This window comes from Aspergillus saccharolyticus, assembly GCF_003184585.1.
Source record: "Aspergillus saccharolyticus JOP 1030-1 unplaced genomic scaffold BP01scaffold_13, whole genome shotgun sequence".
Taxonomy (NCBI): domain Eukaryota; kingdom Fungi; phylum Ascomycota; class Eurotiomycetes; order Eurotiales; family Aspergillaceae; genus Aspergillus; species Aspergillus saccharolyticus.
In genome coordinates this window covers 349,278-374,481 of record NW_020290623.1, presented here as the reverse complement: position 1 = coordinate 374,481, position 25,204 = coordinate 349,278, and the positions used below count along the sequence as shown (strand labels likewise).

Below are 25,204 nucleotides of genomic sequence, written 5' to 3'. Positions count from 1 at the left end.
TCCCTCGTTCGCGCGCCGCCGCTGTCGTAGTGGATGGAAACTGGGACTATGAGAGGGGTCGGATATGATAGCAATAATTATAATAAAGCCACGCAACTATTAAAGGAAGCAGGCAGCCGCCCATGAAGTTTAAAAAAAAATTCTATGGAAAAGAAAAGCAATCAAACCAACCAAGCAATAAAGTCAACAAGCATGGATGGAAGCCAGCCAGCAAGTAAACGAGGATGAGAATAGTTGGGTCAGGACGGGAGGTGAATCTATGTTAGATAATGGCGTACTCTGTAACTAGTCAGTATGAATGTATGATTAATGAATACATTGATCCTCTGTGATCAATCATAATCTTTGTTAAGATTCAGACAAACGGGCAGGAAATGACCGAAATGACCAAATCGACATCGGTCACCACCTAATCATCTAAGATATCCAATATGTAAGTCGACAGCAAAACTGGATTCCCTCCCTGTTCATCTTGTGATAGAAAGCGCCTCAGGCTTCCCTTGTCCCGCCCGACCGCCAATTACACGTGCCCCTCAGGCACATTTCACTTTTAGCTGTTAATACTAGACTCAATCAGTTCAACAAAGTACATCATGATTGTCCATCCCTTCTCTGCTTTCTTCAATTCTCCATTTACTGTGTATGCTCATCGTACATAGTACATCTCGACTGACTTCAACACCTCCCATTTGATTGCCCCCTCCACCTTACCTCTCTCTCTCTCTCTCTCCATTCTCGCCTAATTCCCCCGCCACTCCCCACACCGAACTTTGGCCGCACACAGGTATCAGTGGTGCTCGATCGGGGGGATATTTCTGCCTGATTCTTGCCACTTGCCATCAATCGATGGATCACTGCCGTCGCTACGTCGGAAATAGATAGTCTGTGTGGTGATTTGCGATGACCTGATTCTTTCTACCTCAGGGACACCAAAGTAAAAGACCGCTCGGTGGAGCGGCGGATGCAAAGCCCTGCCTACCGGACGCGCTGCCGAGGCTCGAAGCCTGAAAAGAGTCGCTGTTGGCAATGGCAATGGAACCGCTCGTTTGTCAACCAGTGTAACCCGCCCCAGTGAACCAACCGAGCGAGGTTACGTTACGAAACGATGGCTGCCAACTTCCCTGCTTTGGGGGGCAGGAAAACCACTGAACGCGATGCCGTTGCTCCCCGCTGCTGTAATCACTGGGGACCAATGGAAAGAGCACGATAGAAAGGCTAGTTCCGAATCGTGATACCAGAGCGAGGAATGACATCCAACGGGGAGGGCCGACATCATCGGTGGGTGCTAAACACCCTATAAGGTCCTCGTCCCAACTACCGGGTCTGCGTCTGGGGCCGCGTGGTCCGTCCTTCTGTCAGAGACAAATTGAGTCCAAGTGGAACGCAGCTAGACAATGACTGTCTACTTGGACTGTCAGATATACGGAGTACTGAATAAGAGAGACTGCCACGGTCAATCCTCAAAACCTAAGTATAGCCTAAGTACGGAGTACTCGGCTTGCCTTACATAGTTGAGTAGTCACCAAAACAAAATTTCCCAGTCTTGGCCCTATCAGCCCGCCCTGTGGTTGTGGTCGGCCTGAGGATCAAACCATTCAATCCTGCACCCCCCCCCAGACCCTGTTCTACTGTGTATCTCCAGGATCCTGACGCCTCCCGGGTGGCATGCGCGGTGGCATATCCTGATCGACCAGGAGTTCAGTTCTGAATACGATGGGGCAGGTACACCGGGCAGTCGGCCATCCCTGCATCTTCACGGCAGCCCAATGGCAAAGGCTACCAGCATATCCCCAGCGGGTTTCACTGGGCCTGCCGGGAGGTTCCAAAACGGATCCTGATGGGGCTGCTAGGGTTGGTTTGGCGGCTGCCTATAGCAGCGCTTGTTATGACTATCGTTTGCAGTCGACACGGACATGGGGAGCAGGTCCGAAGTCGACTAATTACATCTTCTGACTTTTCTCCCACTATCCTTCATTCCGCGAGTGCATTCTACAGTGCGGTGGATAGCACTGAGGCAATATGTGTCAAAAGTACGGAATAAAGACCGGATTACCCTAACTACTCTAGACTACTGTAGAGTTGAAGCAGGTTCGTTTTAGTTATCGCCAACGGCTGATGCAGCAACTAGTGAGGTCGATCGTCGGGAGGGAGGATTTGGAGTAAGTCAACCTAGTAGGTAGGTAATGGAGAAGGAGGGCACAGCTAAATTACCTCCGTAAGAGTAGTTGATTGGAAAAGTGGAAACAAGACCACAGTGATCGACTCAGTATACATAGTAGAGTACTCGCTGAATACACACAATGGCAATCTCTTGGGCGCATTTTTGTTCTCACATGGAAGGCTGAGATCGGGTGATGGTGAGGTGCATTGAACTGCTTGTTATTGGTTGCTGATCATGACATAACCATGGTGGGAGGATTTCATCATCATGATCCTGTCTCTCCCCTTATCGTTCCCTTTTCCTTTCATTCTCCTTCCCCTCCTCCCCCCTCCCTTCTTTCACTTCCCTCGCATATCTGTATGTATCAACTACGTTATGTGTATCTGAAGATGGTGGGCGAGCCAGACCGATGATTGTCACTGCCTCGCCAAGCAACACATTTCATCGCCCTTACTGTTGCCTCAGCCCCGATGAGATGGCCGCCAAGTGGTGGCTATGACTTCATTCACCATGGTTCTGTATCACATTGCCAAGCAAACCTGTTGCTTTGGTGGGAGAACTTTAGCTGAGCATACCCTACGGTAGTTATTTTGATTGTCTGAACAATGGGATTGAATGGTACTTTGTATGTCGCACTTGCGATTGAGTTACTGTGTACTCCGTAGTTAGTCCGTATGCTTAGTGACTCGCAAGTTCTAGAGCTGAATACCAGCAGGCTGCCTTGGCATGGCTGGGCGCGATGGACGGGCCTCCCTTGACTCCGCCTATCGGAGTTCACCTTCGGCCCTGGCGCGATCCGAAACCAGCGATGCATCCATCCCCTTCGTTCAAGCCAAGAGCTCGTTCAACATTTATCTAAATCTGTTCCATGGCTGGGAGCATCGAAGCGACGCGGAAAATTTTAATAGTATCGTCGCTATATAGCTGGATTCTGAGGTACTGAGTGGGAGTACCTTGATTGAATCAGATAGATAGTTATCCTCACGGAGATCCATCCAGCATCAATTGACAGCAACTGCAGCCTGGGCGAGGCTCTAAACCCAAAGCAGCTCCAACCTTAATCTGCGTCTCATTCGTCCACCGCCTTCTCCGTTATCTCAAAGAATCTCATCATCGACCAGTCTGGTCCGCGTCATCGCCATCCTCATCCATTGGAACCAAACACCCTTCATCGTACTCCCACCCCCCAATCTCTTTCTATCCCCCTCAACGTCCAATTTCACGACTTGCACAAGCTCCTGTGACTTCCAGGCTTCATTCTCCGCGTTACACCCATACCAATTTCATCCTATCATCCCGCCCGTCGATGGCCATTTTTACCTCGCCCAGATCGCTACAGAATGCCGCCCACCCGTCTCTACCACCTCAATTCATGACCCAGGTCCAACCGGGATTGGGATCTGCCATTTTTCCCAGTGGCGCTCATTCGAATCACCCATCCTTCTTCCATCTCGTGCTTCTCGTCTTCGAGGCCGTCCTCGAAGTGGTCTGTGTCAGTCTTCCGGGATACTTTGCCGCTAAGCAGGGTTTGTTCGATGCCGATGCTCAGAAGCTGGTGGCAAATCTCAATGTCACACTGTTCACGCCGTGTCTGAGTATGTCCTAAACATAACACATCCTTTGAAGCGCTTCGGGTGTGCTGACGTGTTTTGCTCTTTAGTTTTCACGAAACTCGGATCTCAGCTTACAGCAGAGAAGCTGACCGACCTCGCCATCATCCCGGCCATCTTCATCGTTCAAACATTCGTCTCCTATTCGTGTGCTTTTGTTGTCTCACGATGTCTGCGACTGAAGAAAAGACCCTCCAACTTTGTGGCGGCTATGGCGGTCAGTATCAGCGCGATCTGAGCAAGATTAGACTCTGCATGCGGGCACGATATTGACAATTTTGATTGCTGCAGGTCTTCGGAAACTCCAACTCGCTCCCCATCTCCCTCGTGATGTCCCTCTCCCAAACGCTGCAGGGTCTACATTGGGATCGTATACCAAACGATAACGATGACGAAGTGGCGGCGCGTGGCATCCTGTACCTATTGATCTTCCAGCAGCTGGGCCAATTAGTTCGATGGAGCTGGGGTTACCATGTCTTGCTAGCTCCCAAAGAGCGATATTTGGAAGAAGGAGAAAGGGAGCAAGGCGCCAATCTTATCGGACAGGGTCAGGAACGATACACAGACAACCCGGAGCAGATCGATCCCGACGAACCGCTGGTGAGAACTCGCCACACGGACGACGCGGCGGAGTCCTCGAGAAGCGTTGATGAGAGTGATGAGTTCACCTCTGGGCAGGAGACACCTGTGAGCGCGCGGGAATATCCCTACACAAAACTATCGCCTCATGGTTCGGGTGAACAGGACCCCAATGACCCCACCGTCCTCGGCCCTCCCCCTCAGGGCCCGTTTCTCCCCCGCCAAAGCACCATCGGCGACATCATGTGTTTTCCCAATGTGGAGGTCGCAGCTCAAGCAGACGAAAATCCCACCGGAGTCTTCCCACGCTTTAAGAAGTCTGTCGGCAAGGTTCGTGGTCGGATCGCAGGCGTCTGGAATAAGGCAACCGGCGCAGTCTTCCGACGATTGCCTGTGGGTGCGCAGAAGGCGCTGAAAGTCGGCTCCAACGGTGCCCGCAAATTCGCTCACGGACTCTGGGACTTCATGAACCCACCCCTCTGGGCTATGCTCATTTCTATCGTCGTGGCGTCCGTGCCTTCGCTGCAAGCCCTGTTCTTCGATGAGGGAACCTTTGTTCGCAACTCGGTGACACGAGCCATCAGCCAGAACGGCCAAGTCGCTGTACCATTGATCTTGGTGGTGCTGGGTGCGAACCTTGAACGTAACACGTTGCCCAAGGAGGCTCTCGAAGATGTGGACCACCCGGCCGAGGAGAAGAAGCTGATCATCGCTTCCTTGGTGGCGCGCATGGCGCTGCCCACTCTCATCATGGCGCCCATCCTCGCACTGCTGGCTAAATACGTGCCAGTCAGCATCTTGGACGATCCGATCTTCATCATCGTCTGCTTCCTGCTCACGGGCGCTCCGTCAGCTCTGCAGCTGGCGCAGATCTGCCAGATCAATAATGTGTATGTCAGCGCTATGTCCAAGCTGTTATTCCAGAGTTATGTGGTGTGGTGAGTACAACTTCCTCTCGAGCGACCATTTAACCAACCGTCGACTAATATGATCGCAGGATACTACCTTCCACTCTCTTCCTTGTCATGTGTGCCCTGGAGGTCGTCGAGTGGTCTTCTGTTTGATCTCCCTCGTGTTGTTTTTTTTTTCTCTTTCGTGGCCTTCTTGACTTGGGAGGGATCATTGCATAGTCTCGGATTCCTGATATCATTACCGAAGGGGTTCTGCGGCGTTCCCTGGAGTCCGGGGTCAATTACTTGTTGATTTTCATTGTTTGATGTTCACATATTCCCCTCGAGTCTTGTCATTCTGTACTGGTATGTTCGGTAGCGTCAGTAACCATGCAAAGAGCACTGAGGGTAGGGCAGAAACCCGGATGCAACATACGGAGTATAACCCTCATGGTGAAGAAAGGGCTTGGTGCCAAAGTCAAAAGTCAATCGAACTTCCTCTACTGTAGGTCTCTTGGTAAGGAAGAGATCAGTTCCTGAATCCCCCACCGCAAAAGTCACGACTCGTGCTTCCTTCGGGGCAGTGCAAGCAAAGCTATGTGTATAAGTATTGCTAGCCTGACGAATCTGCATGCTGTGATTAATTCTCCTTACCCTTGGATCAGGTTGAAATCAAGATACCCTTCCCTATAGTTACCCATATCCATTAAGTCAGAACCCCCAAGAGGAAGAACGCCTTCCTCCCCTTCCCATCAACCTTAGGGGCCTAAGGGGTAGGTAATATGAAAGCTGAACTGATGGAGGGAAAGAAATAGCAAAAGCAAATATTCAGACAGGCAGGAGGTGAGTAAGTAAGTAAATGAGCACATACCCAGCCATCCACCCCCACACTGTTCGGGGCGGGACATGTCGCGTGCCCAATATACATACACGGTAGTGGTGGAAGTGTACCGTGCAGTACGCCGACGTCCAAGCGCGGCACAGTGCCCTGCCCTGCCCTTAACCTGCTCTCCTTGGTTCTATCCATGCAACCAGACCGATCGGGCTCTTCTCAGTATGAGGGATTTGGTGAGGGGAATGCGAGATGCCGTCATGGGTTGGGGGTAAGCACATTCTCCGGTGACTACTGTGTATGAGGGCCGGCAGGGTGGTTGTAGTGGTTGACTCACACAGTGCTTTCCCTTTGTGCTTGATACCACCTACTATTGTAGATACTCCAGCGAAGAGGAAGGGGACATTACTAACTAGTGAAGATGCCCCTCCTACAGTACATCCGCGGGAGAGAGGGCAACCCGCACGTACCCACACACTCCCGGCTTGGTGTTGTTCTCTTACCTGGTAAAAGGCTGTGTCAACACGCCAATGGCAGTCAACGGGGTTCTATTCGCTCTTCAAAAAACAAAGATCGTTCTTAGTTATAGTCAGTCTAGATGCATAGACGAACATTGAAACCTATCTTAAGGCGAGATAGGCAGGCAGGCAAAAAGGTCGTGCCCGGGATCGAACCGGGATTACAGGAATCAGAATCCTGGGTGCTAACCATTACACTACACAACCTTGGTAGTTGAATGGTTAATTCTTTTTATAAAATATAAGCCAATTTGGTAGCTAGGATTGTGAAATCTGGTGAAGATCAATGAGTCTTACAGATGTGACTGGGTACCTCGTAATACTGGGGAGTCTGTTCCTAGTTTTGCGGTTGCATCGTCTATATATCGGGTTGTAGTGGGCCTGCTGGGTTCGGAATGAGGCTTAGGGTCTTTGTAAATTTGGGCGATTGATCGCGATGGGATCAGGGTCTTGCAAGGCCAGCAGTGAGTGGAGAGGGAAACAGACTCGATGACAATCAACATATCGATGCTTTCAAATAGCTTCGAATGCTTAATCCCTGGTTAGAGTAAGAGAGAAAACCGTCCGACTCACAAAATAGACACGTTCGCTCGTCCTAGCCCTACCGGGGCAATCCAGGAGCAATGTCTTCAATGTAAGCATCGCCGAAATCCGCTCGAATCGCATTTGATTAAAAAACAACGAGATGCTCAGATTCTGGAGTGACTATAACATTCATAAGCCAGTGTCTAGCTCTTGCCCAGTCCAGCACTTGGCAGGTGTCCCAGACGATACTTAGCAGTGCGGTAGCCAGACGCGCATGAGCACTGCACCCAGTAAGAACAATGATGCCAGAAGTGACCACATTTGTCACAGCTACTCGTAGATGAGGTGGAATACTCAACTAGACTGCTCCGAGTGAGGGTTGTTTCGTCAAGCAGAAACCGAGCTTGCTGGTGTATCAATGGACCTGCGACCGGGGGCCTAGGAACGATCGCTCGAGCCCGCCTGGGCCTGGAACTCTGGGAAAAAGCTTAGTATAAGCGTGAGACATCTCTGAAACTAGGGCCAAGCTACGCTGTAGGTTCATATACTCACTGAATCTGCCATTTTCCTCGCGTTCCATCAACAGATGTAAAAACATGACATTGTGGGTCGCAGAGCTGCCGATTGGCACACGCACCGCCAGCGCACCCTCACTCAGTGGAAAGTATATGGACTTCATTTACGACTTATTGCGATCAAACCTGTTTTGACCACCCATGGAAAGAAGCATACATCACTCAGGGCTCAGCATGGACTCGACACGAAGGTCCTGTGTTCCACTGGGCCGATCGCCCGGCCCGTCCGTCACTCCACCTGAGCCGAAGTGGTGTGGAGCCATGATAGTGAAGGGTCGCCGATGGCCCGCTGCTCCCAGCTGGACACCCAGCAGTTAAATCAAGGCGTGATGTTGCCCAATCCCTGTCACGAGAGCAAGGTGCAATGGCTGCCCCTGTCACAAGCCACACCCCCACGGCGGTATATCGCATCACATCCACGACACCAGACAAGAGGATGATTGGAGCACCGCCTTCAAGGAGAACCGGCCAGTCTGCCACTACCACAACTCCCTCAAGTCAAGGTCACAGTAGGAGCCAATCGCGCAAAGAACATGCTCTGAAAGCGACAGGCAACAGCCCCCCCCAAGGACAGAAGGGTGAACGAGTCAAGTGGCGCTGCGAGCTTGTCTTGTGAAGCGACGATCGTACTTCATGGCGGTTAGTGACGAGACTAGTGTCCATGGCTGCGCCAATAGTGATAATAATGCCGGTTCATTGAGTTATGACATTATCAATCACGTCAACCTCGCGGGAAAGGCCATCTGCCGACCGGCGCACAGGAATCAAGGTCCATCGTATGATAGGTCTTTAGGGCCATGATAAGCCCAGCTTGGCTAAACTTGGCATCCGCACTCTGCAGATCATGGCATCAGACTCGTATCGACCGCTAAACTGTTGACTGTGGGATTCTGGAGAGGTTGCGGAAGAGTCCCTGCTGACAGGACCCTGGAACAGAATGACATCGCACATTGCCATTGATCAATAGCGAAGTGCTCTTTGGCCAAATTGCTTCATGGTACTGACAGGGCTTATCTATTCAGCATCGGTTGCGTTGACAGCTGCAGCTGATACCGCGTCATCGTGCAGATCCACTTATCCTGAATCAACTAGTCACCAACAGACCGGCCTCGGCTTGCCCCGCCACAATACACTGAGGGGAAGCAGTCAAGAGAAGGGAAGGGAGAGCCGGTTTTCATCGTCCAGCTGAGAAGAACGGAATAGCTCGATCGCATGACGTGCGAGGTGGAATCGAGGATCTGCTGTGGAGGGTGGGCTGAAGAAAGAATGGAAAGAGCTCGACGATAAATAAAAGCCGTCGGTAGACCCCCCTCACTCCCTCTGCCTTTTGCACCTGTTTCCCCCTTCTCCTTCTCCTCAACATTCAGCTAATCAATTCTTCTTTTCGATAACGCATACATTGACTGGATTCCACTGGACTGAACCAATTGGCCCATCATGGCTACCAAGATCCGTCTCATCCCCAACCTAAACTACAAGAGGTCTGGCACCAAGTCCTACGTGCACCTCATGCGCAAGTACCGCTTCAACCCGACCAAGGAGGGCCCCTACTTCTTCGCTCCCTCCCTCCACCAAGTCGGTCGGGTATACCACGATAAGCCGATCGGTGGCCGGGCGCACGTGCAGCAGACGCTCAAGAAGCGCCAGCTGGGCACCGAGCAGGTTGGTGAAGTCAGTGCCGAGGATGTGCAGAACGACTCCGAGTATCTGGCTCAAGTGAGCATTGGCACCCCGGCGCAGACCGTGAGTCTGGACTTCGATACAGGATCCGCGGACTTGTGGGTGAGTGAAGCATGACTATTCACCCCCCTGCTTCTTCATTCGTTTCCAGAGGGAGCATTATTGACGCAATTGTCATAGGTCTGGTCTACCAAGCTCCCTTCTGCCACCATCTCCGAGTACGGCAAGAGCCACAATGTTTTCGACCCGTCCAAGTCGAGCACCTTCAAAGAATTGGACGGCTACTCATGGCAGATCTCGTACGGCGATGGCTCGTCGGCGTCTGGCTCTGTCGGGACCGACAACGTGGATATCGGCGGCATCACCGTCAAGAACCAAGCTGTCGAGCTGGCCGAGAAGATGTCGACAGAGTTTGCCCAGGGCGCCGGCGACGGACTGCTTGGGTTGGCGTTCGGCAGCATCAACACTGTCCAGCCCAAGGCCGTCAAGACGCCCGTCGAGAACATGATTGCGCAGGACGACATCCCAGACTCCTCGGCCCTTTTCACAGCTAATCTGGGCTCCTGGAAGGACGCCGACGATGCTGATAAGGGCGAGTCCTTTTACACGTTCGGCTTCATCGACGATGCCACCGTGCAGTCCTCCGGACAGGAGATCTCGTACACCCCTATCGACAATAGCCAGGGCTTTTGGATGTTCAACTCTACTTCCGCCACGGTGAATGGAAAGACGATCACGCGCTCGGGTAACACCGCCATCGCTGACACCGGCACCACTCTGGCGCTGGTGGACGATGACACCTGCAAGGCCATTTACGATGCGATCCCTGGCGCATACTATGATAGTGAGACTCAAGGTTATATCTACCCGTCTGATACCACGGAGGAAAATTTGCCTGTTGTTTCGTTCGCTGTAGGCGACAAGCAGTTCGTCGTGCAGAAGGAGGATCTAGGTTTCGCCGAGGCCAAGACCGGTTACGTCTATGGCGGTATCCAAAGCCGTGGTGACATGACCTTTGACATCTTGGGAGACACTTTCTTGAAGAGTATCTATGCCGTAAGTCCTATCGCCGCCGCCAAATTCTGAGGTGGCAACCTATGAACTAATCGATCTCTCAGATTTTTGATGTCGGCAACCTTCGCTTCGGAGCTGTTCAGCGCGAGGAGCTGCAGCAGAACCTTTCCTTGCCCTCTGAGTCGTCTTGATTGACAGAGGGTAGGGGTTTTTCAATGAGTATGTATGAGACCAGCGTATGTATAATCAGAAGTTAAATCCAATGAGAATATTTTGCAAAGAATTTCCTTTCGTGGGATGAAATTGTTGAACGCATTAGCACAAATGCAGCTCTTGCTTCTTCCGTAGCCAGATCATCTTCCAGGTCACCCAGAAAGCAACACGTATAGCCGAATCTATCCGTCGATAAGCCCAGTCACCATGACCTGCACTTTCATATGACCCTCAATAGGGTACGGCGTTCCAAAATCGCGCGCCAGCTCAATAGTGCTTCGAGGCGTCTCATACAACTTTATTTCAAACTGACACGCGAGTGTTGCGATGATAAGGTAGAGCGCTGCAAAAGCCAGGCTGTTTGGAATTTAGCACCGTAACGAGAATTGAATTATGATTGAAACTCACTTCAAGCCCACGCACATGCGACTCCCCTTCGAGAAGTTTATAAGATAGCGAACCAAACAGTTTCCCGCCTGAGCGGCCCGGATCCAGCGTTCAGTCTCAAAGGCGTGCGGATCAGGGAAGATGTTGGGATTCATGAGGATGAAATAGTGCGTTTGAGCGACGGGAGTCTAAACGAGAATTCTGTCAGTAGGTGATGGCTTTGTCTGTGTTGTAATCTGCTTGACTTACTCCTGGGGGAATTATGTGGCCCTTGTATTGCAATGCTTCCGTGGGAGCGATCCGAGGCGAGAAGGTAGCGACCCCAGTGGAGAGGCGCAAGGTCTCATTGACCACTCCAGACTAGACACAAGTCAACGATAGATTTTTCTAGGTGGATGACATCCTACCGGGTACCGTGCTACTTACCATGTAAGGGAGTTGCTCCAGTTCGTTCCACATGGGACGAATCCGGCGTAAGCATTACCTGCTTGAGCTCTTCTCGCAGTCCCTTCATGGTCTCGGGTCTGTCGATCAGATGGTACAAAGCGACCGCAAGGGATTGCGCAGTGGTCTGCGTTCCTCCAATGGTCAGTGCGAAGCCTTCATTCATGAGTCGTTCGGGTGTCCTAAGATGCTCCGGCATCTTGGGTTCTGCGATGGCTTCGGTGAATGTTGTATGGCCTGATTTGGAGGATGAAAGGCTGGCTTTCAAGGCCGCCGCGCCACATTCATAAAGGTCCTTCTTCTGGCGAGCCAAGGCATACGCGGGGGCGCTTACTTTGCGCAGCAGGTCCAGTGGCAATGCGTTAATGAGTGTCTGCATGAAAGGGGAGGATAAGGTGAGGTGAGTCATCTGAAATAGTGCATTGATTCCATCTGCAGAGCATTGAAGCCTTCTTGATCCAGATTGCCCGGGTTGAACCCAAATGCATAAACATGAATCACGTAGCATCCAAATGGACTACCAGGTGTGTGTTGTAGGCGGTGCGTAGATGATGCACTAGCTTGTCAAGGCTCTCATGAATCAAGTACTCGATATCGACAATCGTTTGCTTCGAGAAGAATTGATTTGAGGGCGCACGGCGTGGGCGATGATCATCATCCGTGATGCTGGAGAACCCAAAGCCCTCGAGATCGAAGCGTGCGACGATGAGGAGATCCTTCTCACGCTTACGGGCTCTGGATGCGTAGATCTCTTCATAGTAATCTGGGTCTGTGATATGTATAGTTCTTGGGCTGATTCAACGATGGGGCCTGGGGCAGTCAGATGTGCCGCTGGTAAGAAAACCCTACTGGCAGCGAAGTCGCAAAACTGACTAGATACGTGATGCATTCTCTCCATATGAGAAGCCCTCCCTTGATCACATCGTAGTCGAACTCGTAGGCGTGTGTGATCGCGGCGAGCTTGGGACCAGGAATCTTGCGTGGAGGATGGAAGTATAGGCGGTATATACTTCTGCACGCAATATAAAGGGTGATGGCAAAATGAAGACTATCAAGGTCGCCATTATGCTCAGAAATGAGTGCCCAGTGACTTTTGTGAAGTCACAGATTAGAATAGGTCGAAACCAGGAAGGATGCTTGAGAAGCCGCAGAGATTTATATCAACGTGGAGTTGAGAATGCTCGATACGACTGCCCCCCCGCCCCTAAGAATGGCCGAGACTGCTGAGATCCATTAATCCGTGACCGCTGAGTGACTCAAGATCGGCTAGAAGCCACTTATCAAGCCGTCTTGTGAGGTGCTGCAGCACCGGGCTATGGCAGCCGATTAAACGCTGTGTCGATTGGACGCATGCTGAATTGCTAGAACCCCGCTTTCATTTGAGAGCGGCTCGATAGTTGAATAATTTCAGGCCGATGGCTGTGTCACGCTGAAAGTTGCCCGGAGGGTAAAGAGAACGCGGTCGGAGAGTCGAATGAAGATGCCTTGAACGCTAAGGAAGAACTTCGATAATCTTGCTTTTCAAACGTGGGTAAACTACACAAGAAAACCCTTGCTGCCGTGTATGAATTATTAGTATTATTGCTATCATTCATGCATTGATGAGCTGCATGGTAGACCCTGATTGAGTACAGAGTAAGTTAACTATTGGACAGTGACTAATGTGCCTCGGCTAAGTCAGTCCCAACGGTCAATCATGCCTAAGTAGTCTAAGACTTACAGTACTCTGCCGCCCGCTCGCTTGCTGCGCTGGGCCCGACACTAGTTATTTTTTAAAACCCGTATGGCCCATTGTCTAAAGAGCGGCTAGTAGCATGCTCGCACGCGGCGCGATAATACCTCTTGTAGCTACTTGCAAGGCAGCCGAACCATCATTGCATTCAGTAACGCCTCTCTGGTAATAGGTCTGCGGTGGTCGAGTTAGGGAACCCTAAACTTGTCGGGATGAGCAGCGCAAAAGCTCGATAAAGTATCCATAGCGCGTTAAATCAAGGTTCGCAAGTAAGGTTGCTCGGCTGTCAGAAGATAAGGTAGGGTGAACGGACACCTGGCACCTTGCCACACGAAGGTTCGTGCCGCTGGAGTAGTGGATCTAAATGTCGCATCGTGTTCAGCGAGTCGGTCATATTGTTTCATATGATTAGTGGTACTGCAGGAGTTCAAGCCTCGTGTGAACATCCAAAGCATCTTTTCAGTCGCATCAGTGTATCAATTTTTTCCAGAAGCCTGATAGACCGAGACTCTTCGATGATAGCTGGAGTCTGGTAAATACCCTCTTCGCTGTGCGACCTTTCAATAATTCCCACTGAGCCAGTCGAGAGAGTGCACTGGTCGTGTGTGTCTTGAGATGACGAGTTATGGAAGGCAAGACTGAACCAGAATGAATTGGGTGTTCGAGCGCGGAGCAGCGCTTTGAAGATGCAAGATAGTAAGGTTCCTGCGCAGTGACTTACTCTACTCCGGAGCTCAGTCCAGGCCCAAGCGGCAGAACCCCACGGCCTTCTGAAACCCCCGCCTTCCTTCCTGTTTGAGTAAGACAGAGGAATCTCAACTCCGGCGATTCACTCACTCACTTACTCACTCACCATGTCTCAACTTCTCCTTCTCAAGTCAGATGGCTCGCACAGCATGTGTTGTGCAAGCTTCTCAGAACTTCCATTAAGTCCCTACCTTGTGTTTTGTGTCCTTCGCATGACATATCTCAGGATGCCGTATGCTTTTTCTGCCCAACCGTCCGATTTTGAACCCCTGACCCCAATCAATCCTTGCACTACCTCATGGCACTGCAATTGAATGACTGAGGTCAGAGGGTGGTATCGGCTGATCAAAGACTGACCAAACACAAGTCGCTGACAGGGTTAAAGGGAGTATCAAAACGTCTGCTTTTCTTGTCCAAGGTGGCAAGTCCAATCGATGATGATGTCGCATCAGAGTATCGCATAGACGAAATCCATCCTAGACTGCCGCCTTTTACGAACGCGATCTATTGAGAGAAAAGGGCCGATGTTCAAAAGTACCAGGTGTTGGTAGGAAGCGGCCCAAGTACAGGAAAGACGACGGATGCGTGATGAGAAAGTACCGTTGTTAGCATCTCTCACTAATGATAAATCTAGACTATCACTCGAGATAATATGCAATGACAGAGGGCTCAGCAAGCCACAAGCCGCCTGTCAGATTGAATGCTAACTGCGGTGTTTGGCCGGAATCACTCGGTATCGTTCCATGGATCAACCTAGCGGTGAATGCGAGATCTGCTCGGCCAGGATACGTGATTACGCTGCGAAGCATGTTCTCTGTTAAGAACCCCGCCTCGGTGTACCTAGAAGCACCCGCGAAAAGATGAATTCAAGGGTATGCCCGGCCTTATTACGTGAGGGTCAAATGCATAAATGAATAGAAGCACTCCTTGCTGCAGCTCGAGCTGTTTTGGGAAACAAATCCAACAGCATTGGAAAATTATTCGAACATGATCAGCCCAAACTGCCATATTTTTGACTCCCCCGGCCTTGCCTTTGGAATGCGTCGCCGGTAGAAAATATTTGTTAGTTCTGATTGGCCCGTCTGGGGATGTCCAATCCGCCTACCAAGCGCCTGTGCAACTTAATCCTGAGCATTCCGGTGGACGGGAAGGCAAATTCTATCAATGGGTTAATTTTCTTTGAACACGACCGCTTCGTTGTGAAATAAGATCTAGCGAGGAAGAAGCGTTGTCGGTGTGATTGCTTAAACTTCTCCCTACTATTGTCTAGGCAAGGGCGAGTGCGAAATAATGAGATATAAGCGTACAGCTGTCCCTCCGATGAGGGATGCTCAGTACTTCCTGTCCATCTTCAATTTTCGATCTTGATACTGCTAGGTACCTCAAGTCTGAGATGAGTCAAGAATTAGAGAAAGCTCCCCATGGGAACTATTTGTCGGCAGACACCACGATGGAAGAGTTATCAATCGACGGAGATGATGATGATGCAGTCCTTCGAGCAAATGGCCATGAGGCAGTTATGCCCCGGCAGTTCAATTGGATCTCTGCTCTGGGACTGGGGTTCTCTATCACCAACTCATGGATCGGTTATCTTGTACGCACACTCGAGTAGACCCGATGGTCCTTATACTGATACTCGACTCTGCTGGACTAGAGCAATTTTGGACAGAATTTGAGCTATGTCGGTGTGCTAGGCTGTATAGTCTGCCTCGTGATCGGGTGGGCGATTCAGCTGGTCATCACAATGGGACTTGCTGAACTGGCCTCGGCCTTCCCGGTAAGAAATGACCCAAGATTTCCCTTTGAGCAATCATTAACCCCTGAACTAGTCTAGTGGAGGTCAATACCACTTCTGTTACATACTCAGCAGTAAGAAGACCAGAAGGTATAATGCCTATATTGTGGGCTGGCTCTCGGTTCTAGCCTGGTGGATGGCGACGTATGATGTTCCACTGATCAACCCTGTGAGCTGTACTGACACCCCTTTAGTTGCTCCGGTATCTCGCTTGGCGCAATCTTTCTCCAGGGAATTGTGGCATTCTATGTCCCAAGCTATGAGTCGAAGCAGTGGCATACGTACTTGATTTTCCTTGCGATTGCGGCTTCGACCAGTATGTCTGGCGCCCCTTCTCAGGACGTGTAGTGCTAAAAGTTCAACAGTGATCCCGATGTTTGTAGCACCGACAAGGATGTCGTGGGTGACGCAGTTGACGCTCTCTCTAACCTTGTCTGGGTACCTTGTTTATCTCATTACCGCCCTAGCAATGCACGACCACGTTCAGGGTAAATCGTTTGCAGTGGCAACCAATCAGGCAAACAGCGGCTGGAACAGTGGCGCAGCCTGGTTGCTTGCTATTAGCAATGCAATGTATGCATTTGCTTCCGCGGATGGCGGTAAGAACAGCCATTCGCAACGGTTTAGTGATGAATCCTGTTGACTTTGACAGCAATACACATTTCTGAGGAGATACCACGACCGGGGCGACGTGTTCCTCAAATCATGATCATGACAGAGGTCATTGGTATTGTGACCAGCCTTACCATGATTGTGGTACTTTTGTACTTTGCCCATGATTATGAAGCCATTCGAGAGTCCACTCTGCCTAGTCTTGAGTTGATATATCAAGTGTCAGTTTGCTGTCATCTCAATTTAGCGGGCGTTCTGACCATTGCAGGACTGGAAGTCGAGACGCTACCCTCGGTCTGCTTATTTTGCTCTGGGCAATTTATGTTTGTATGACAGGCCACCGACATCCTCTTGCCTTGCTTGACTGAACACTAATTCTGAGAAGCATGTCTTCCACCTCAATGGGTGACCTCTGGTCGGATTGCCTGGGCACTAGCCCGTGATGTAAGTTCATGCAGTATGATTCCGAGCATTTCCAGAATACTGAGCATCTTGATAGGGAGGCACGCCTTTTCCCGAGTATTTCTCTAAAATCAGCCCGAAGCTAGACTTCCCTGTGCGCACCACGCTTGCATCCTTTGGCTTTTGCTCCATCTACGGCCTCCTCTACCTCGCATCCACTACAGCATTCAACTCTATCATCAACGCCGCCGTCCTCTTTCTCAACTTAACCTACATCATTCCCCAGGGTCTGCTTCTCCTGCGTGGCCGGTCATATCTTCCACAGCGGTATTTCAGCCTCTCATGGGTCGGTCTTGTCTGCAATATCTTCTCGGTGATCTGGGTATTCTTCCAGATCGCCTTGAACTGCATGCCACCACATCTGCCTGTCACGTTGGACTCCATGAACTATAATTCGGTGGTTTTGACTGGCATCCTTGTCATTGTCAATGCACTTTGGTTTGTCTCTGGTAGGCATACCTTCCAAGGCCCTCAGTTGACGCGCATGCACTGCATCTGGGCGGACTTTGAGCGGGGTTTAGGGGCGGACTGATCACGTCTCCGAAACCAGCCTTACGGCTGCGCATGGCGCGCATCCGAGCCAGCCTTTGTGGTTTTGACTCATGCTACTACCTACGCTAGCTACCCAAGTGGACATTACATATAGACTCAACATCCTTTGTGATTAACACCAGCCGTGGCTTGTATATTCCTCTTTCCCAAGCATTCATCAATGCGGGATTTAAGGCTGAGGGTCTAGAACAGACTGCGATCGCGACGGGAAGGAATGCCCGAACGCGGGTGTGTCTGCGCCTATCCATGTCACGAATAACCGTCTGGAAGCCTCGTTGGATACTCAGCCACGCAAAACTTTGTAGTTACATACCCCTTGACCTTGACTGCCTCATATGTGATGAGATGTGAATTGGCGTATCCCGTGGAGGTCGCTCTCTATCTATAGCAACTATAGAGTCCGTATTGAGTTAATGATGCCGATATACGTAATCTCGCCTAGTGCCAGACCCCTTAACGGATTGGGTAAAAGGTGATTTAGTCACGGGTGGCTCTCTCCACCGCTTCTCATCCGAGGCTTGTCGGTCGTTCGCCACGGCGAGTTCCCGGAGCCAGAGCAATGGCAGCTTATCATCACCCGAGTTCAGAAGTAGAGAAGATTGACCATTAGATGAAGGGAACGGGGCTGGTTCATTGCCTAGATCTCCCTCAACCCAACTACTGCGACTTGTGCCACTGCATGGTATTTCACCCCCCACTTTGGAAGCCTCTCGGCATATGCGATACTTTCCTCGAGCAGCCAATCCACACGCTGCTCTTGTGTAAATAAAAGGTCAATGGATGGTTAGCTCTGGTGCTAATCAGTTGCTAGGCTGAGAACCCTGTCAGTCATGACTCGGGGTTCGGCGGTATGGAGGACGGCCTGGCTGGATTGAGCCATCCCGTCTACCTGGATGTTTGCCTCAGATGAGGGGATGGAGGTTTGAGATACCCCATGTGTGAAAGGATAAAGCGCTTATTGCTCATAGGTAGGTTTTGAGTGATTTGTGTGATGGGATGTCGGTGGCCCCGTCTCCCCTGTCACGTCACCCGTTCAATCCTCTGACGACGCCCTTCCCAGGTGGCTGATTACGTATGAGCCAGTCTGATTTTCAACATGACTGTCTAGCGTCGACATCCACTGAGTTCAAAAGTCAGTACACATGATCAATGGCTCAGTCGAGCAGCGACCCCCTTTTTGTTTCATCATGCTCGCTTCAGGACGCTCGAACCTCTGAACAACACCATCGAGTCTCTTTACGCTCTTGTGCTCCTTTGGACACCATAGCCCGAATTAATCGGGGTTACTCCTGCGCAGGAAGCACACAATTCAATCGTGACGAGAGACAATTACAAATGTACTGTTGCCTACGTCAGTGAGACGATAGAGTATCGGACTATGCGTTCTTCTCTTGTTTCCGCGTGGTCGATGTATGAAAGCAATATGATACCTGCAAAGAAACAGGAGAAGGCATGACCCTTCAGCACTGATTCATGAGCTTGGAACCATCAGCCCATAGATGTTTGGCCTCTAACAGACTCAGACAGCAGAACTCAAGAGCTTCAAACTTACACCCCAGCGCTAATTGGCCCTGATCGACTGTAACTTTGCGGCTTATGTTTTGTGGACCGTCATGACCTTTCATCGACAGATCTTCTCCATATCCAAGTCCCTAAATTATGGTACCATGTATTCACCTTCGGCCACTTTCATAGTAGCTTCACAAAAGCGAACAGCAACATAGCAGACACTGCCTCAAATCTGGAACCAGGCGATTGCTGTGATAAGGAATGGGACCAAGAAGCCAAATCGCGATCGTTCTACATCCCTGGCCTAGGTTGTAAGACGCCACAACTCGGAATTGTCTTCTTTCATATCTACTTTATTTTGCAATGGTTGTTTTGAGGCTAGGCGAGTTCAAGCCTCGCTCTTCGAGTAGCCGATCTCTCTCCGTTGTCACGACGCGCCCGGAAGGAATGGTTGCCGTGGGCAGAACAATTTGCACACGGGTTCGCTCAAGTTGGGATACTTGTAGCTTATCTTTCAATGGGGCAACAATCTTAATCCAGGTAACCAAGGACTCTGAAGTCATCGAATCTGTTCTAGGCTCACTCCCATTAATGGTTCTAGGTACTGAGAAGCACACGGCAGTGTGAAGGAACCATTTACGTGTTCAGTAGAAGGAGTTGTCTATATGCATTCACTTCTTCCTCGAAAGTTCAGAGGTTCTGTTCAGTGCACTTTTTGAAAGCAAGTGCACATCGGGGCCTGGAGCAATTCCTCAGTTTGCTCGAACGGCTGACCCCCGTTTTCCTCGAGAATACTGGGGTGGTTGGTGCCATATAGAATGCGGCTATTTACCTGATCAATGAACGGTGGCCCTTGGTCAACATACCTTGGCCGATCTTGCATCTAGTACCGAGTGACTCTCTCCATGCTTGGAAAATCGAATTCACGAGATGACGACTATTGTATGTACACAGTCTGATCATCACCGAGGATGATTTATCATTCGACAACCCCTTCCATATTGGCCGCAACTCCGCGTTTCGTGTATGCTCAGGCGTCTCAATCAGCCCAGCAGCTGTCACATTGAGCAAGAGGCAGTATTGTTCCGCTCGAAGCCCAAAGATCGCCCTGAGCTCTGAAAAATCACGATTGCTTTTTCTGAAACCGATGCCAATTGAGCAACCAAATGACCGGGGTAAATCCAAGACGATAATGCTATGTATATAACCAGTATCGCAGGCACTGGGAGTTACTATGGAGTTTTGATTAGAGCTTCAGAGCTAGCCGGAGACCGGTGAATCGCGGTCCCAAGAGAGGCCATATCTTGACCATCAACCTTGATCAATAGTGCGATTGAAGACAAGGGTCACTATTCGAGTTTCTTTCACCCTCACAACGGCGGGCTGCCCTGTTCTTCCCGTGATTTGCTCAGTGTCAGCCGACTTGCGGACGATATCACTCAATGGGCTGGAGTTCCTCACTTGAGAAGATCCTCTTAACTGATCTTCCTTGTTATCGAGGACACTTTGAGGCGAGTAGATCGACACGAGCTTCCAACACATTCTCCTGTGCTAATCAAATGCCTCTTGAGTGGAGTGGGAGAGGGACTAACTCACCGAGAGCGAACATATCCCAGACTACTGAATAATACAACCCATATCTCTCAAACGTAGACCATAGACTCTAATGGTGAGAGCCAGTTCTTTCTCTAAACTCCGTCTTCTAGTAGCGAGAAGTCCGGAACCTAAGAACAGCCCTGTGAAAAGGGAATACATATTGTCTCCGACTGGCCAATATCAAGCATCTCATCAGCATTCATTTTGGCCTCGAAGGAGACTAAAATCTCAATACCATCATGGGTTCGTCTCGCTTCCGTCAGTTTTGGGCTGCTATTACTATAGCTTCCGCCTTTCTCACTGACCAGGTCGGTTGTCGTTCGTATGGGCCACCTCGGTGTCCACCTAGTACCAGCTGGTTCCTACCTACTCAATAGATTTTCTTCTGTACCTGTACTTAACGAGCTTCGCGAGCGAAGGAAGAGACATCTGAAAGCAGACTCCAGGGTCTCTCCGCCACATCAGAAACCTCGTCCAGTGACAGACGAAACCTTGTTCCCTAGCGGAGTGAAGTGGAGGATCTCTCTAAATCCTCCGCTAGTTTAGATCAGGTGTATTCCCTAGGTATTCGAATTAGGTTTTGTCTTTTTCGGTTGAGAACTACAAACTATGTACTGTATATGCTTTCCGTTTCGTGTCAGTTGGTTGCAGTCTTCATCGATCCGTAACATCCTTCTCTCTTTTTGGGGGGGTGGGTTGGGAAATATAGGCCAAGCACGTTCTTATCCGTATGACAGCAACATACATAATACTCGGTCGCTAAGACTAAAGCCCCAAGCCCGAGCCCCCCGTCCTCGCCCCTCCTCCCGCCGGCGCATTAAGGTATGTATATATACAGTACACACGAAACCGTCCCTAGTGATATCTACAGCACCTCCACCGGAGAAGAAGTGACCGCAACTGCAACCCCAAATATAGAATAACGGAGAGATACTGACGCAAAATACCCCATGCAGAACACCCAATGCGATAGTATGCAGTATGCATATATGCAACATCATGTCCAGCCCGCGTATGCAATCGAACGAATAACCATCAAATTCCCCTTTCGCACAAGGGGATATACAGATTGTGTCATCAATGTCAAAGCCAGGTAGTCAGTTACAATACATATATTCTTCATTTGTTAATCCAGTTACAATTTTTCACAATCCCACACACACACACACACACACACACACACACATCCCTGCCCCTCGCGCAGCAAAGGGGAAATCCCCCACTGCACAATAGTACGTACACCTCAATAAATCATTTCAAATCAACTTAAAGTGACCAAAGCCTGGTCTCCGGGAAAGAAAAGTAAAACATAAAAATTCAATTCTCAGATGCATTTTTTTTCTCACTCTGGCTGGGCTTAAAATTTGGGGGATTTGGCCGTGATCGGCCGGGATGGAGAGATGAATGGGCAGGGGTTGCCACGTGTATTATATGGGTGCATGTGGCCGGCCATATGCAACTGCATCCATCCATGTTGCATTACTTCCAGAAAAGGGAAGAAGGTCGGTTGGCAAGTGGAATTTTGCTTACTTGACTACGCCGTAGTCCGTAAATTGCAGTGGAAGTAGGTTTGACTGGACTAGACTAGACTAGATTACTGACTAATTGAATACTGAGTACTGACTACTGACTAGAACTAGACTAGACGACTACTAATGACTAGCAGTAGCAACATGTGTGTGCTGGGGCGCTGGCCGGCGGCTTACTGCAGTGGGGGCCGAATTTTTATTTTTGTTTTTTGATGGACTTAATCTATTGTTGTGCCGCATGGGGTTGCTGCATGCGCCAGGATTCGGACTAATTGTCACTAGGTCTGGTGTTGGAGTGGACGAGTTTTGTCCAGTCGAGGTGGGGGAGAGGAAGAGCATGCCATGCCATGGATCATCAGATGGCTGGGCGATAATAGAGTAGCCTGTCCTGTGTGTCTTGCTTGTTGGGTGGGCATTACAAACTGTTCATTGTTTCGTGTTTGTACAATAAACATGACTAAATCCCTGGTCACTACTTGTTCAGCTTCGAGAAAATGTTCAGATAATATATTAGATTGTGGTCACTGGCTTGTTCATAGCATCATCACAAACGGGTGGTATAGTTTGTCAATCCCAAAAGCCCCAAAATCTAGCCGTCAGTCCAAGCCCTTCTCGTCGTACCCCAAGTATAACACAGCCCTAACGCCAAGGGTATATCGCCAATGAATCATCGCGTTCCCTAGCTCCTGTCATCGCCGCCCACCCAATGCCCTTTGCAGGTAGTAATAAGGCTTGCTCGCTTTCGCTGGCGCAACATGCCGCATGTTTCATGTCCACCAATGTGGAAGTGGGGGTAAGGATTGTCACAGAACCAAAAGGGAAATCATTAGCATAGCATAGCAATGCAGATTCATGATAAGAAAAACAAAAAAGAAAGAAAGATAATTTCATCCGCTCTATTAGCCATTCGCTCCCACAACCGAATCCCGATTTATGCCGTATTTTGTTCCATAGCACCAGAAAAGAAAAAAGAGGTAAGGAAAAATCAACCATTGAGATTGATTAGGTGCAGACACTGCCATTCCATCCTGATTCTGGAACATGGTAAGCCCCAAATACAGGATGGGGCTCCTCGTAGAACTGCATGTTTAGCCCCACAGATCCATCTAAACGTGGCAAGTCCCCACAGACCACATCATTCATGTATGGTGTCTGAAAGAGGGAAGAGTGTTGTTGCAGAGACCCGGTATGGCTATAGTCTGACAAGTCCTCGCGCGGATCGGAGAGCAAACGGGGCGATGGTGGGTAAAGGCTTTGGGTAGACGGCGGGGCCGTCACGTAGGATCCGGTGACGTCGAATTGAGGACTGGCGATGGTAACGGCGGGAGGAGACTGCAGGGGTGGGGTGTAGGGAGCATAGGTGGCGGACGCAGAGGAGGGAGAAGAAGAGGAGGCGAGACGGTAGTCGTGGACATTGTGGTAGGGACTAGGTGGGGCAGGTGAATAGTGGTCAATCGAGGTGCGGGGTGACCACTGTAGACGGCTTTTGTACTTCGCAACAATGTGGCGAGGGAGGTCCATAAATGACAATGCTAGCTGAACTTCAGGGTTGAACGGGTCTGTGGCGCTTCGAGCGACGATGAGCCGGTAGATCTCCTCAATGGGCCCCAGAGAAAGTGGTCCTAGATAAGCACCTCCTAGATCCGGGAACAAGCTGTCGAGTACCACTCCAACACCGAAGAACTGGGCCAGGATCGACAGAGAACCGACATCTGCGTCTTCGGGCCGTAGCATGGCCGGCGGGAGCCAGAAGAGCCACCTGCGGAGCGGTTGCATCCGCTCAAAGGCCTGCTCGGGAGTCTGGGAAAGAAGATCGCGCTGGAAGTGTCGTACAAATTCGAGGAGTTCGCCAATGCGGCGATAATGGTCGTGGTTGTGCGAGGTCCGCTTCTGTACGGTTTGCAGTGCTATCATGACCTGGTCCAGGCTTGCCAGATCCTCATCTTGAAATTGGTAGCCAGACATGACTGGGGTGTTGGTGCAGCCTAGGTATCTCTGGTTCTCCAAATACATAGCCAGCTCTGACTCATGTTTCCAACTGGGGTGCATCGAGTTCAAGACCTTTTCAGCTGTCAGTCTTATTCCTTTTTCTTTCCGAATGGGTAACGTACTGTAGTCAAGCCCTGCTGTAATGAGGCCCAGCTCTGCCACTCCGATGCCTGCCATGACAGAAGAATAGAAGCAGCAAGGATAGCATCGCAGTTCTCTTGAGAGAACGCGCCAATCGCCTTGTGGAGTCTTTGAATGGCTACCCCTCTATGATGGTATGCGAGTTGCTTGGTTTCTTGGTTGCGAGTGATCCATGCCAGATGGGAAGCTGCCATGGTCAAGATGGAGCTCATAACGAAGTCGTTGGTGAGCGCAATAGTAAGGAAGCTAGAACACCGATGTTGTAAGCAGGATGCTCGTCACGTACGGTTGAACTTGCAAAGGGACTTACGTTGGCATCTTTTGGGCCCAGACGGTACAGTTTCCGAGCCCCCGACGGTGGAGATCGATAGAGAGCCCGATAATGTGGTGAACAAGACGCAGGTCGGTGCGTGAGAGTTTGCTCCAGCTATTGCGAGGAAAGTGCATCAACTCGGGGAACGGAGGTACTCCTGTGACGTGCCAGTTCTTGATCTCCGCCTCGATCTCTGCCGACATCAGAAGGTCAGGGACGTTGCGGATTGAGGCGGCCTCCTCGTGCACGGCTGCGACATCCATGTAGTCACAGCGACAGTTGTGCTTGGTGCAGTTACGGCTATTTCGGGGTCAGCAGTCGACATAACAAAGACACAGTGCTACGTACCATTGAGGGAAGGTCTCATCGCAGCGAATGTGACGTCTCTTGCAGGTTTTGCAGCCAAAGCGAGACTTGGTGTGGCTCTTGCGAGGAGGACCACCACCGGGACCGGCCATCTTGTCAGACTACTCGAGGTAGCTGTGGAGAGGACTTGTGTTAGAGAACAAGACGTGTGCCGTAAAGCAACAGACACGGCGGACAATAAGACTGTCGGGAAAGGTAGATTGACGGTCAAGAGCGAACGTGAAGGAGGGGGGGTGGGAGGGGAGATTTGTAGTAGTTGTTGGACGAAAGATGGTGGAGGGAGTCAAGATGCGGAGATGGGCGATTTGCGGGATAGTATGATCTAATATATCCAAAGGAAATACTAAGACCACCCGAGAGTGACTATCGGATCATGGACGTCCACGATAGGTCGAAGCAATGCAGAGTCCAAAAATAACCTCGAGCCGCAGTC

At 50.4% G+C, this 25,204-nt stretch overlaps 5 protein-coding genes and 1 non-coding gene across 6 annotated transcripts; 3 read left to right on the top strand and 3 right to left on the bottom strand.

Annotated features, from left to right (window-relative positions):
• Window positions 1-3,246: 3,246 nt before the first annotated feature.
• Window positions 3,247-5,418, top strand: BP01DRAFT_356375 (Auxin Efflux Carrier superfamily). The gene is made up of 4 exons (XM_025574938.1): window positions 3,247-3,756; window positions 3,822-3,988; window positions 4,063-5,288; window positions 5,348-5,418. Exons 1-4 carry the CDS (start codon window positions 3,468-3,470, stop codon window positions 5,412-5,414), a joined length of 1,749 nt encoding a protein of 582 aa, XP_025431723.1. The 5' UTR covers window positions 3,247-3,467; the 3' UTR covers window positions 5,415-5,418.
• A 1,307-nt stretch (window positions 5,419-6,725) lies between these two features.
• Window positions 6,726-6,797, bottom strand: BP01DRAFT_t149. The gene has a single exon. It is a non-coding gene; the product is annotated as a tRNA-Gln (tRNA).
• Window positions 6,798-8,783: 1,986 nt separating this feature from the next.
• BP01DRAFT_356371 (pepsin-like aspartic protease) lies at window positions 8,784-10,667 on the top strand. The gene is made up of 3 exons (XM_025574937.1): window positions 8,784-9,472; window positions 9,551-10,426; window positions 10,489-10,667. Exons 1-3 carry the CDS (start codon window positions 9,128-9,130, stop codon window positions 10,573-10,575), a joined length of 1,308 nt encoding a protein of 435 aa, XP_025431722.1. The 5' UTR covers window positions 8,784-9,127; the 3' UTR covers window positions 10,576-10,667.
• A 112-nt stretch (window positions 10,668-10,779) lies between these two features.
• Window positions 10,780-12,780, bottom strand: BP01DRAFT_415613 (cytochrome P450; the record flags this gene model as incomplete). The annotated part of the gene is made up of 7 exons (XM_025579149.1): window positions 10,780-10,954; window positions 11,006-11,172; window positions 11,234-11,344; window positions 11,469-11,877; window positions 11,930-12,220; window positions 12,309-12,476; window positions 12,761-12,780. 7 exons carry the CDS (start codon window positions 12,778-12,780, stop codon window positions 10,780-10,782), a joined length of 1,341 nt encoding a protein of 446 aa, XP_025431721.1.
• Window positions 12,781-15,357: 2,577 nt separating this feature from the next.
• On the top strand, window positions 15,358-17,308 carry BP01DRAFT_339738 (amino acid transporter; the record flags this gene model as incomplete). The annotated part of the gene is made up of 9 exons (XM_025573378.1): window positions 15,358-15,501; window positions 15,562-15,684; window positions 15,737-15,846; window positions 15,897-16,018; window positions 16,068-16,301; window positions 16,355-16,535; window positions 16,583-16,641; window positions 16,700-16,758; window positions 16,814-17,308. The coding sequence occupies 9 exons, from the start codon at window positions 15,358-15,360 to the stop codon at window positions 17,306-17,308; spliced, it is 1,527 nt and encodes a 508-aa protein (XP_025431720.1).
• A 5,488-nt stretch (window positions 17,309-22,796) lies between these two features.
• On the bottom strand, window positions 22,797-25,053 carry BP01DRAFT_37937 (putative C6 transcription factor RosA-like). Its single transcript, XM_025577148.1, has 4 exons — window positions 24,754-25,053; window positions 24,403-24,705; window positions 24,074-24,338; window positions 22,797-24,023 (listed from the first exon to the last, which is right to left on the bottom strand). The coding sequence occupies exons 1-4, from the start codon at window positions 24,861-24,863 to the stop codon at window positions 22,965-22,967; spliced, it is 1,737 nt and encodes a 578-aa protein (XP_025431719.1). The 5' UTR covers window positions 24,864-25,053; the 3' UTR covers window positions 22,797-22,964.
• Window positions 25,054-25,204: the final 151 nt, after the last annotated feature.

What these genes read in the sequence shown, in the direction of transcription:
- BP01DRAFT_356375 (XM_025574938.1), top strand. Translation starts at nt 3,468, where the DNA reads ATGGCCATTTTTACCTCGCCCAGATCGCTACAGAATGCCGCCCACCCG. An exon ending in ACTGTTCACGCCGTGTCTGA is followed by an intron (nt 3,757 to 3,821) that starts GTATGTCCTAAA and finishes TTTGCTCTTTAG; the next exon opens with TTTTCACGAAACTCGGATCT. An exon ending in TTCCAGAGTTATGTGGTGTG is followed by an intron (nt 5,289 to 5,347) that starts GTGAGTACAACT and finishes ATATGATCGCAG; the next exon opens with GATACTACCTTCCACTCTCT.
- BP01DRAFT_356371 (XM_025574937.1), top strand. Translation starts at nt 9,128, where the DNA reads ATGGCTACCAAGATCCGTCTCATCCCCAACCTAAACTACAAGAGGTCT. An exon ending in CAGGATCCGCGGACTTGTGG is followed by an intron (nt 9,473 to 9,550) that starts GTGAGTGAAGCA and finishes CAATTGTCATAG; the next exon opens with GTCTGGTCTACCAAGCTCCC. An exon ending in TCTTGAAGAGTATCTATGCC is followed by an intron (nt 10,427 to 10,488) that starts GTAAGTCCTATC and finishes TCGATCTCTCAG; the next exon opens with ATTTTTGATGTCGGCAACCT.
- BP01DRAFT_37937 (XM_025577148.1), bottom strand. Translation starts at nt 24,863, where the DNA reads ATGGCCGGTCCCGGTGGTGGTCCTCCTCGCAAGAGCCACACCAAGTCT. An exon ending in GATGAGACCTTCCCTCAATG is followed by an intron (nt 24,706 to 24,753) that starts GTACGTAGCACT and finishes ACCCCGAAATAG; the next exon opens with CCGTAACTGCACCAAGCACA. An exon ending in TGGGCCCAAAAGATGCCAAC is followed by an intron (nt 24,339 to 24,402) that starts GTAAGTCCCTTT and finishes TCGGTGTTCTAG; the next exon opens with CTTCCTTACTATTGCGCTCA.